Here is a 12,597-nt window from a genome sequence, read left to right on the forward strand (position 1 = left end):
TACAATACAAGTCACCAAGTAATAAATATTCAGGGTTGACATATGTGATTATAAATAAATATTAACAAATTGACAGAAACATTACAGAGTAAGAAAGAGTGTGTGCCAAAAGGATGTAACTATTGTAGTGTTTACATTGTATTAGAAGGAGGAGAGATGGCCACAGGTAGGAATGATTTACTGTGGCGTTCATTGGTGCTTTTTGGTCATTTCTGGTAACCCTTTTGCATGCAGTATTCTGTGCAGTACAGCAGGCACGTGCAGAGGGGGGGCTAGAGGGGCTTGAGCACTCGCCCCTTTCCTGGTGGGTGCCCAAAGTGCCCTTTTGTTGAGGCAACTTTTTAAAAAAAAAAATTTATGTGTGCGTGCGTGCGGAGTCCTGTCTGTGCCCCTCAACAATAATATTTAACTATTAATCACAGTTTTGCTAAATAAAAGGATCTGGCTTGCATCACTCACATGATCACATTTAACCAATGATCGCCCTTGACGGCAGAACGCGCTGGTTACGAGCCGGGAACGAGCTCACAAAGAGCACGCGCATTTTTAGCGGTCCGGAGCTGTAGGAGAAACACAAGTTAACTCAGAGACACAGACTGATGCGACAAAACCAGTAAGTAGGTGTACAGCGTACACTGTAGTGTATAGCACACAGGAGTATTAGCTTATTACGTACGCGTTGGTAAGCTGTCTTGTGGCAACTGACGAACTGAAACAAACGAGCGTGCTGTGTGTGCAACAGCGCGACAAACATTACCTGTCCTTTTATTAACTGCACAGGTAGTGCTGGTCATAGCTGCTGGCTACCTGTGTAAGGCTGTCATGGGTCTGTAGCTCTGTCACCGTTTTAGGGAACATATTTAGTTTTAAAGTATTAAGAAACATATTTAGTTTTAAAGTAAGTTACAGGGCTTTTCCTGCCTTTCTGGAGGGATTATATTTCACTAAAAAACGATCTAGTATGCATGTCCACATAATTATGCATTATTATAATTATAATATATTAAAAAACACGCTGTATTTTAAAGAACATACATTAAGAAGCAGATTATATTAGATTTATATTTTAAATAAGACAAAATTTGGATTTTACAGCAGTAAAATGATTGTATCTCTACAGTTTAAAAATGTAATAAGCTTTGCCCTGCACAGAGTGGATAGTGAAACAAATGGAATCATCATAAATACATTATTTCATATTTATTACTTCCCCCTCCTCATTGCTTTATTATTGTAGCTCTAGTAATAAATAATAATGTAAGGATTCTGGATGAGCACCATGATGCCCATAGTATATACAGTATTCTGAAGAAGGTCTAAAATGTCACTGTGTGTGCGTGCATGTGTGTGTTTTATTTAGATGGATTTACTCATGATATAACATTGTCCAGACATGCCTGGTAAGGACATGAGGAGGAAACAGCAGGAGCTGTGTGAGGCTACTAAAGGCAGTGCTATAACATTTTTCTGTCATCATTTTATTAAAGATTAAGTGCAAGAGTTGTTAGGTGTGGATAATTAGATTATAGTTTATTGCAATAGCAAGTTGTGCCTTGTTCTCAGGTAGACAGCAAGTGGAGAGTGATATATGAAATGATGGGATGGAAGAAGAGAAGCAAAGAGTGATTCACAGGCAGAGCCTAAATTATTTCTCACAGTTTTTTGTTGCCTTATGGTTCCAAGCGCTGTCACCAATCTTTGCATTTTGTTATTATCTCATGACACTTGTTTAATCAGCTACCATCTCTCCTATGGACTTTTTAATGTCTACAGTCTCAGATCAACACAGCCCTGCCCTTCCTATATTAGATTCTTGATGAATGTGTGTTGTTGTTATTCAGCCTGGTTCAATGTGCCCCCTTTTAACTTCGAGCACCCGCCCCTTTAAACCTCTCTGCACGGCCCTGCAGTACAGTGCAGTATTTCTACTCACCGGGGATCTTATGAGTCTTCTGTTTTATTTTTCGGCCCCTCTGAAGCTTTTTGTAGCAGACGTGCAACGATTGCAGTTATTAATTTAATGTGAAGACAGACTCCGTCTGGAGAGATAATAAATACAAGGTCACAAACTAGCTCAGAAACTTAGAAATCATAAGATAAAATAACCTTTATTAGTCCCACACGTGTGAAATTTGTTTTGTCACAGCAGGGAGTGGACAGTGCAAAAGTTATGTAGCAAAAATTAGAATATAATAAGAATAAATACAGTACACAACTGTACAGAATAGAATAGAATACTATATACAGTAGAATAAACTAGAATAAAATATACAATAGGATAAAAATAGAATACAAATTCTATATACAACTGAGTAAAAATACAACGATGCAAGAAAAGAGAATTGCACTTAGTGTTATTGCACATGTGTGGATGTGTGTGTTTGATCAGTTGGAGTCTTTGTTGTACAGTCTGACAGCAGTGGGGAGGAAAGACCTGCGAAATCTGTCCGTCCCACACTGAAGGCTTAAATGTAAAAAATAATAAAAGTAGAAATAACATGAAAAACGTGAGGCTGAATCCCTCTCACGGACCGTGAACGCCGTTTGTTAAACTGGTAAATTATCCAGCTGTAGTTCCGACTGCAAGCCAGCAGATGGCATTCAGGCTGAACTGCGTACAGATCGGCTAAAGAGCAACAGAAGAATAAAGGGCGGAAGTTGCGTCAGGTTGTTTTGGCGTGTTGTCCTGGCAGCAGCAGTTAGCTACGTTAGCACCTTAAGCTTCAGACAGAAAAATGTCAGCAGCCGAGGACGACACGGAACTGCGGGACCTGCTGATCCAGAATCTTGAGAACAGCGGAGCTCTGAACAAGCTGAAGGTGAAAGGTCACGTTTAACGTGAGACGCCCTGACGGCGGGATAGGCTACAGCTACTCGCAGCTAACGACTGCTAACCGGCTGCTCAGAGACTGTTTCAGGTTTATTTTATTTAACCTGAGAGGAGAGATGAAGTTCTGACTGAGTGTAGAGGTTCAGCAGCTGTGTGAGCTCTGTTGCTGCTGTTGTCGATCAAGCAGGATCTAACCTTTGAAACCGGTTTAAACATCCGTGAGAGTAGATGAGACATTTTATTACTAATAACGTGTAACTGCGGCTCAGCATAGAACCTCAAAGCTCACAGCCAGGAAGAAGAAACCTCACAGAACAAATAGAAATAGCTTTCCTTTTTTATTTCCTTTCACGCCCTGTTTTTGTCATGTGACTCGACAGCGTCAGGTGCTGAGAAAGACTTACCTCCAAACCTGAAACCACTCTTATTGATATCTGATCAGTTTGTGACTGATATCTGATCAGTTTGTGACTGATATCTGTGTGTCCCACCTCTGGGAGAGGCTCCACCCCCCACGACCCTGAATACGATGACTGGAAGTAGGGCTGGGCCATATTATACCGTTCACGGTAATACCGGTATAATGTTAGGCAACGATAGGAAAATGAAATATCGCGATAGAATGGGAGTAAAACGCGCATGCGCAGTGCCTTTGTTTTCATACGCACATGGCCGATTGTTGAGTGAAACAGATGAACCAGAATTGGTTTGTAAAAATGGTGCAACTTCCGTGATGTGGAACTGGTTTGGTGTTTGTCCGTCAGATACACAACAAAGCACATTTTTTGCAGAACATGCAAGCGGCCGTTGTTATTGTCGTATTTGTCGGACTAAGATGCTCTTAAATCTGGGAGTAATCTGGGTCCTAAACTCCGTATGCTTCAGGTCAAACAACACTGCAGCATCACTTAGAGTTAAAAACTGTCTAAATTCTTTCATCTTTAATAAAACGATCAGCATTGCTGCTTTACCAGGTGTAACTATAAAGTTTAACTTCCAGGCATCCATGCTAGTTTCGCTAGTTACCTAAGCATGATATTGCATGTTCTGACTGAGAGATTTCTGAAAAAAATCAAACATACAGCTCTGCTATCACTTCCAACATAAATGAAGACAGGAAACTAAACAGCAGTGACGTTTGTAGGGTTACTGAAGTTGGGCTAGCTGGTATATAATGATGTGCTACGTGATCGCTAGCGACACAGCTATGTTAGCATAACATAAACAGTGAAGCTGGAGGACGAACACTAACACTTTTCCACTTATAAAAGTTAATGTGAAGGTTCTTCATGGTTAGAGACAAATGCAATCGCATGGCAGGATGCTGTAAACGGACCAAACTTCAGTCAGGAGAACAACTGAGATAATCCATCCACAATACGAGGTTAGTCATTAATATACTGCAACAACATGGGAATAGAGCAGCTGCCAGAGAATTCAACATTAATGAAACAATGGTACAGAAGTGGAGGAAGCAAGAAGAATGAGTTTAATAAAGTTTGATTTATCTGACTGCTTTGTTTCGCTTAATGTGCCTTATAATCCCGTGCACCTTATGGTCCGAAAAATGCGTACTGCACACTGCAGTTTAATGTTGCAAAGCACCTCTTTTTAACTTCAGTGGATATTATACATGGTTATGCTCAGGATATGTCAGCCCATTTCTACTGGAAATGCCTTTTGGTTAAACTTTCAGCAAGGAATTTGCATTTGCACTGTTACATTTTTATAAAGCTTTAATGTACATAAAAACCAGCTTCTTAAGTGAAAATAAATGGAAGGTTGTCTTTTTGCGCTAGTAATGTTGTGGAGTTGTATTTTGTCTCGCATCAATTATATCGTCGGTTATATCGTTATTGCAAATTTTCAAATATATATCGTGATAAATATTTTTGGCCATATCGCCCTGCTCTAACTGGAAGAAAACTGATGAATGGAAATGAAATAATATTTAGGAAACCCTTTTAGTTTGAAATATCTGTCATGAATGACATGTATGAATTTACTGATAGGTTTCAATAACTACCTGTATTGATGACATGTTCCTGCAGGCGGAGATGAGAGCGGCGGTGTTCCTGGCAATGGAGGAGCAGGACAAACTGGAGGTGAGTGATTCACACAGAAGTTCCAAGCACAGTGTTGATCAGTCAGTGCTGTCCGTCATAGTCCAAGATCAGGACAATGCCGGACAATACCTCCCACTCACTCTGTGACATGCTGGCCAGTCACAACGAGAGCATGAGATTATACGTAATGTAGCACTGAACAACTCCTCCATCTAATACACAGCACACACTAAAATATCTGCACATAACAAGGGCAATCTTAACCAAATATATTTAATTTGTGTAGCATACTGGAATATTTATAATAAGAGCTATTTTGCTATATTTTAACTTTAGTTTAGTCAGTTCCAGTTTTTAGTGTCTTGGAGCGACTATTACTACGTCATTAATAAAGTATTCAAATTCAGGAATACGTGAGACAGCAGGTTCATGGTGTGTTTAGATTAAAATCTAAGTTTGTAGTCTGGAAAAGTGAACAATGAGGTGGGAGGAGTCAGGAAGTTGGGAGGGGTCAATGATGGTCTTGATGTGTGACTGACAGCTTTGACCTGTTCTGAGCTCTCGCTGATGTTTCTCCTCAGAATAAAAGTCCGCTGGTCAACGAGAGCCTGAAAAAATGTCTCAACACCAAAGACGGTGAGTTCCTCAACTTCCTCTTCCTGCCTGCAGCCGGTTTCACTGAGCAGCAACATTTCACGAGCAGGTTAGCAGTGATGAAGGTCATACTGCTTCATGGCTGTTATTTTACAGTTTTACTAAAATTAGTCCAACAGAAAGACTCATCAGCGAGAGAGTTCATAAAGGTTTAAATAATTTCAAACATGCTCTAAAGAATCCCTCACTGATCCAGCAGCTTGCACTAAGAGTGAAACCGCCCGTGAGCACCATGGCGGAGCATCCGCAGGTCACCATGCGTTTCTTTCTTATCCTGATGTCATTGATCATCAGACTGCAGTATTTGTTACAATGGCAACAAGTAATAATAATAATATTAATAATACATTTTATTTGAGGGCGCCTTTCTAAAACCCAAGGTCACCTTACAAAGAGAAGAAGACATCAATAAAACAGTAGATTAAAATAGATTATAATAAATTAAAATACAAAAAACACAAAATACAACCACAAACAACAAATTTTTTTTTCTAAGCTTTATTTTCATTTTTAAATTGGAAACGAACAAAAAAACAAACATACACACAAAGCAAGAAAGAAAAAACAAAACAAAAAAACAAACAAACAGAAAACTCTCAACTGACCACAGAAGCACTCCCAGGTGCACACTCTTGTATCTATGCCTTTCATGGATAACCTCAAACATCTGAAAACCAAACACAGAAAATACAGGCATAATAATAATAATAATAATAATGACAATATTGGTAATTACAGAAATTTAAAACAAACACACAAACAAACAAAGAACAAAGAATTCAAAAAAAATAAAATAAAAAATTGAGCAAAACAGAAAACACATCATGTGAACCCCTCCCACCATCCCCCCACCCCTTTACCCCTGTATGGCTCTCAACCTCATCACATTCGTGTATCCAGACAGCCCATATTTACACCTATCTATAGAAACTCTCATACACAGGAATCAACATCCCACAAGATAAAACTACAGCATTCAGGAAATCAAGTCAGAAGGGCCTAACCGGGGATCAACTCAAGGCAGACCCAGGGGGATTTGCGTCATCTCTATGATCTGTTAGGTCCAAAGACGGTAGTACTGACAGGAAGGGGCCCCAAATTTTTTCGAAGGTTCCATATTTCCCTTTTACACTATGCAATATCTTCTCAGGTGTGCAGTAGGACGCTAGCTCATTAATCTAGTGTCTCAGTGTTGGAGAGTTTTCAGATTTCCAATGTAGCAGAATACATTTTTTCACTGCAGCACTCGCAAGTAAAATAAAATATTTCTTGTGATAATTCACATTTATAGAACCTGTGTCACCTAAAATCCATAGTTTTGGGTCCAGTTCGATTTGGATCCCCATTACCCTTGAGATTATTTCAATGGCCCGTCTCCAGAACTCTTCTATCACTGGGCAATTCCACAGCATGTGGAGGAGATCACCATCTGTCACCTTACATCTCAAACATTTGGGGGAGTAATTAATATCAATTTTATGTAACCTATAAGGGGTATAATATATCCTATGAAATATATTAAATTGCATTTGCCTGTGATTTGTAGAAATTAACATGGTCTGTGCCTGTTCCAATAAATGGTGCCATTCTACCTCTTCATAGACATAGCCCAGGTCTGTCTCCCATTTTCTTTTTAAAGACGCTTTATTATAGTCAGGTAACTTTTCATTGATAATAGTGTATATAGAAGATGCTATTCCTTTTATTGACTTTCATGGTTTGGTGCAAAGATGCGTTTCAAGAGGAGTTTCTTTAGGAATCTCGGGGAATAATCCTTTGGATTTCTCTTTGACCCAATCTCTTATTTCTAGGAATTTGAAGATATTTTGTCCTGGGAGTTTGAATTTTTCCTTTAGTTGTTGAAAGTCAATAAATGTATCATTATTGTATAAGTCGGCAACAGTTCGAATATTTCTGTCTTTCCATCCCCGCAATATTGGGTCAGCAATATGATAAGAGAGATCAGGGTTGCCCCATAGGGGTGTCCTTCTAAGAAAAGAGATATTTATTTTCAGAAGTGAGTGGGATTCCTGCCAGGCACAGAAGGTGTTTAATATTATCAAATTGTTTGTGAGCTTGGATAGACATTTTTTTTGTACCTAAAAATGGAACATCTTTTAATGGTATGGGGTTCACCTCATGTTGTTCTATTGGAACCCATCGAACCTCACTCCTCTCTGCATGTAGCCAGATCCAAATTGATCGGTACTGGGAGGCAAGATAATAGTTCCTAAAGTTTGGTAAATTAAGTCCTCCCCTTGAATATGGGGCCTGTAGTGAGGAGAGTTTGACTCTTGGATTTTTCTTTTGCCATATGAAAGACGTTATGAGTTTGTTAAGCTCTTTGAAGAAACTTTTAGGAACATTTGTAGGGAGACATTGAAATAAGTAGATAAACTTAGGCAAAATGTTCATTTTAACAACATTAATTCTCCCTATAAGAGATAATGGAAAATCCATCCATCTCTGAATATTAAGTTTGTTTGCTCCAACAGTTTGATATGATTTAATTTGAATATTTGATCCTCGGATTTACCAATTTGTATACCCAAATACGTAAATCCATTATTACACCACTGTAATGGGTCAGTAAGAGCTCTAATACGGCTATCTTGTATATTTAATAACATAATCTCACTTTTGGTATAGTTTAACTTGTATCCTGAGGCTGCACTGTATTCTTTAAGACACTTCATTAAAGAGGGAATTGATTTAAGAGGGTCCATTATATACAGTAGGAGGTCATCTGCGTATAGAGAAAGTTTATGTTCACTTGTGCCGAATTTGATTCCAGATATGGAGGCATTAGTATGGATGGCAACTGCTAGTGGTTCGATCGCAATCGCAAAGAGCAAGGGGGAATTTGGACAACCTTGTCTGCAACCTCTAGTTAAAGAGAAAGTGCCAGAAAGCACATTATTTGTTATGATATTGGCTCTGGGGGCATTAAAAAGTGTCCTAACATAGCGGGTGAACTTTTCTCCGAAGCCCATGGCTTCCATTGCCTGAAATAGAAAGTTTGGCTCAATCCTGTCAAATGCTTTATTAGCGTCCATGGAGATTATTAGCAGTGGGTCTTGGTTTTTTTAAGCAGTATTCAGTATATGGAGCAAACGCCGCACATTATCTGCTTCATGTCTGTTTTTAATGAAGCCTGTTTAGTTGGCATTTATTATCTTAGGCATAATGTCCTCCAATCTAAGTGCAATTATTTTAGATAATATTTTATAATCTGCATTTAAAAGGCTGAGGGGTCTGTAAGAGTCACATCTCTGTTTGTCCTTGCCCGGTTTTGGCAATAATGTGATTGTTGCAATTTCCAATGATTCTGGTAATTTATTATTTTCTAAAGCTTCTTTAATCATATTTGTAAGTGGTGTCAATAATTTATTAGAAAAAGCCTTATAATAATCAACTGGAAATCCATCTGGTCCAGGGGTCTTATTATTTTGTAAACACTTGAGGGCTTGAAGAACCTCCATCTCAGATATATCTGCATCAAGCAGTTCTTTGTCCTCATTATGTAATTTAGGAAGAGTTATTCCATCTATAAATCTTTTTGCAGCAGTACTGTCGACCCCTTGCTCAGATTTATACAGATCTTCATAGAACCGTTTAAACTCTGCATTTATGAGTGCTGATTCATCAAGAAGTTTATCATCTTCCGTTAATATTGTCCGTATAAATTTATCAGATGTTTCTTTCTTAATTTGCCAGGCCAGTAGTTTACTTGTTTTGTTTCCAAATTCGTAGTAGTGATATCTAGTTCTGGCCATGGCTGCTTCTGCTCTGCTGGTGCATAAATTATCATATTGCAACCTTATTTTTGTTAATATATTGAGGTATTCTTCCTTTTTGGTAGCAATATATTCCTGTTCCAAGTTTTTAATGTCAATCTCCAATTTAGTTATCTTCTCTCTGACCTTTTTAACCTTATTGGCACCGTATGACATAACCATACCTCTCATATAGGCTTTGAGGGCTTCCCAAATATTGGCATGTGAAGAGGAGTTTGAATTGGCATCTAGGAATATTTCAATATTAGTGTTCATATATGAAATAAAATCAGAGTCTCCTAGCATATAATTTTTAAACCTCCACCTGTAGGTTACACTTTGCGACATATTGGTAGCCCAGGAAAGTTTAATGGGATTATGGTCTGAAAAAGTAGCTGCTAAGTAGGAGCAATCTATCACTGTTGCCATCATATTTTGTGGTACAAGAAACATATCAATTCTAGAGTGTGTATTATGTACTGGTGAAAAAAAGGAGAAGTCCCTCTGGCCTGGATGGAGGTTTCGCCACACATCAATTATGCCTATATCCTTCATACCTTGGCTGTTGCTGCCTTGGATAGTGAAGCTGACAAACATGAAGGTCACACTGCTTCATGGCTGTTATTTTACAGTTTTACTAAAATTAGTCCAACAGAAAGACTCATCAGCGAGAGAGTTCATAAAGGTTTAAATAATTTCAAACATGCTCTAAAGAATCCCTCACTGATCCAGCAGCTTGCACTAAGAGTGAAACCGCCTGTGAGCACCATGGCGGAGCATCCGCAGGTTCACCATGCGTTTCTTTCTTATCCTGATGTCATTGATCATCAGACTGCAGTATTTGTTACAATGGCAACAAGTAATAATAATATTAATAATACATTTTATTTCTAAAACCCAAGGTCACCTTACAAAGAGAAGAAGACATCAATAAAACAGTAGATTAAAATAGATTATAATAAATTAAAATACAAAAAACACAAAATACAACCACAAACAACAAATTAAAAAAAAAACCACGATTTGACAGCAAGTAAAATCTGTATTAAAGCGAGTAAGCCAGTTTAAACAAGTAGGTTTTGAGTTGTGACTTAAATAAGGGAAGGGAATCTATATTTTTTACGGCTGAAGGAAGTGAGTTCCAGAGCCGAGGAGCAGAGCGACTGAAAGCTCTGTGCCCCATAGTGATAAGGCGAGCAGAAGGAACAACAAGATGAGTGGCAGATGAAGATCTGAGTGAGCAGGTAAGAGTGGGGATATGAAGCAGATCACAGAGATAAGGAGGGTAAGATGAGGTTATGAATACACTTAAATGTGAGAACTAAGATTTTAAAGTTTATCCTGGCTTCTATGGGCAACCAGTGAAACTGTTGAAGAATTGGGGTAATATGGTCTCTTAAGGGAGTAAGAGTTATGACCCGAGCTGCAGAATTCTGAAGAAGTTGAAGTTTATGGAGGGACTTATTAGGGAGACCAAATAAGAGAGAGTTGCAATAATCGATCCAGGAAGTAATAAGACTATGGACAAGGATGGCAGCAGATATATCGAGGTTTTTTTTTTTTTTAAAATATCGATATATTTTTATACGAGATATAAGATGTGACAGCATCGTTTATATCGATATGGTATATGTTGCGTTATAATTATACTTGTGGAGCCGCAAGTTTGCCTCTCTTTTGTCTCTACTCGGCCTCGCCTCTCCTTCACTGAACACAAGTCCCCCTCCCCCATCACTTCACCTGCAGGCAACAACAAGACGGACACAGCAAATCTCCGTTACCGCGGATCGCCCTGTGCGTGGGGCTGGACGCATCAACGTGTTAACGTGTTAACGAGCTAACCGCGCTAACAGCTTTCTCAAAAGTTGACAGTGCACGTTATGTATGAATTCTGGTTGTTCTTAATGACCGTGAACCGATTTTATGTGGTACACGGCGCTCAGCAATCTGTCAAAAAATGTTTTAGTACGACTTTGGTAAGCTACGAACTACGAAGCCGCATCGCTTGATGGATGATGTTGGAGCATTATGGCTACCGTAGTCTGGAGCCTCACGGAGCAGTAGCGGTTTTAGATACGGGCGACACGGGCGGTTGCCCGGGGCGGCATCGTGGTGGGGGGCGGCATCACGGGCATCGGCAAAAAAAAAAAAAAAAAAAAAAAAATGCTCGTACTTATGCTGCCCCGACGTCATGCCAGCGCATATTGGGAATGGCATAGGCACCGATCGGTTTTCTATCGCCCATTTGCTGGGAGTAAGGTCGCCCTCGTCTGCGATGTGCGCCTGCGGCACAGGGAGTTGAGGGCGGGGCGGCGGGGGATTCTCTGACTGGCTGGAGCAGCATCTAATAACCAACTCGCAAAATAAAACAAAATAAAAACAAACCAACAAACACGAAAATACCAGACATTATAATACAGACTTATAATTTGCACCCATGTTTTTTCGAAATTCTATACACGAAAAGTGAGCGCGAGAGCCCTCGGTGCGCCTGCTCGCTGCTGAAGTCAAAGTAAACTTTATTGTCATCTCCTCTAAATACAGTCCAGTATACAGAGAGACGAGGCTCCAGTTACAGCAGTGCAAGTAAAAAAACAATAAATATAAGAATAGTAAGAAAATAAATATACACTTTAGGACCAGGGGTAAAGGGATCAATAACAATTTAAAATTTACAGTTTGATGATTTAAAGTCTCACACACAACCCATCGAAAGGGGAGGGGGCCCTGCTGCTTCCAAATAGAGCACATTTAATTTATAATGTTGTAAATCCAAGCCCATTATCTATTCACGATTTGAATCCTGGGTTGTGTGAAATCTCAGAAATGCACCCTAGACAAAGTGAATCTGTGAACTAAGGCAGCGGTCCCCAACCCCCGGGCCGAGTCGTTTGGTACCGGGCTGCGAGAGTTGAGGCTCGGGTGTGAAATGCATGGTTTTCAGGGTTTTTATCAGTTTTTGGCGTTATTTTGTTATCATTTTTATTGTTAACTTGGTTTTCCTGGGTCTTTTCACGTGTGTTATGAATAAATCTTCTTTTTTTTCGGTGCCGGTGCTAGTTTTATGTTGTTGTATTTATCCGCGACACCTTAAAGGCCGGTCCGTGAAAATATTGTCGGGCATAAACCGGTCCGTGGTGCAAAAAAGGTTGGGGAACGCTGAACTAAGGTGTAGGTGTGTTAGATTATGTTGTGGTGATCCTCGAGTTGAGGGATGGGTGTTCATACTGGAGTGCAAAATTAAAACCAATGGAAGATGGACAAGAAAAGT

At 39.4% G+C, this 12,597-nt stretch overlaps 1 protein-coding gene across 6 annotated transcripts in view; it reads left to right on the forward strand.

Moving 5' to 3' along the window:
• Positions 1-520: 520 nt before the first annotated feature.
• Positions 521-12,597, forward strand: part of cep43 (centrosomal protein 43) — a 29,911-nt gene continuing 17,834 nt past the window's right edge. For 5 of the 6 annotated variants that reach the window (XM_085383046.1, XM_085383049.1, XM_085383050.1 and 2 more), the window contains exons 1-3: positions 2,658-2,819; positions 4,882-4,935; positions 5,478-5,532. In XM_085383046.1, the coding sequence (XP_085239172.1) occupies positions 2,736-2,819; positions 4,882-4,935; positions 5,478-5,532 (193 nt within the window). In that variant the 5' untranslated portion in view covers positions 2,658-2,735. Of the gene's footprint in view, positions 614-2,657; positions 2,820-4,881; positions 4,936-5,477; positions 5,533-12,597 lie in introns of those variants that run through there. The other variant, XM_085383051.1, reaches the window with a different exon arrangement.

This window comes from Rhamphochromis longiceps, linkage group LG15, assembly GCF_057381845.1.
Source record: "Rhamphochromis longiceps isolate RC_006_pf linkage group LG15, R_longiceps_female_GT1.1, whole genome shotgun sequence".
Lineage (NCBI taxonomy): Eukaryota > Metazoa > Chordata > Actinopteri > Cichliformes > Cichlidae > Rhamphochromis > Rhamphochromis longiceps.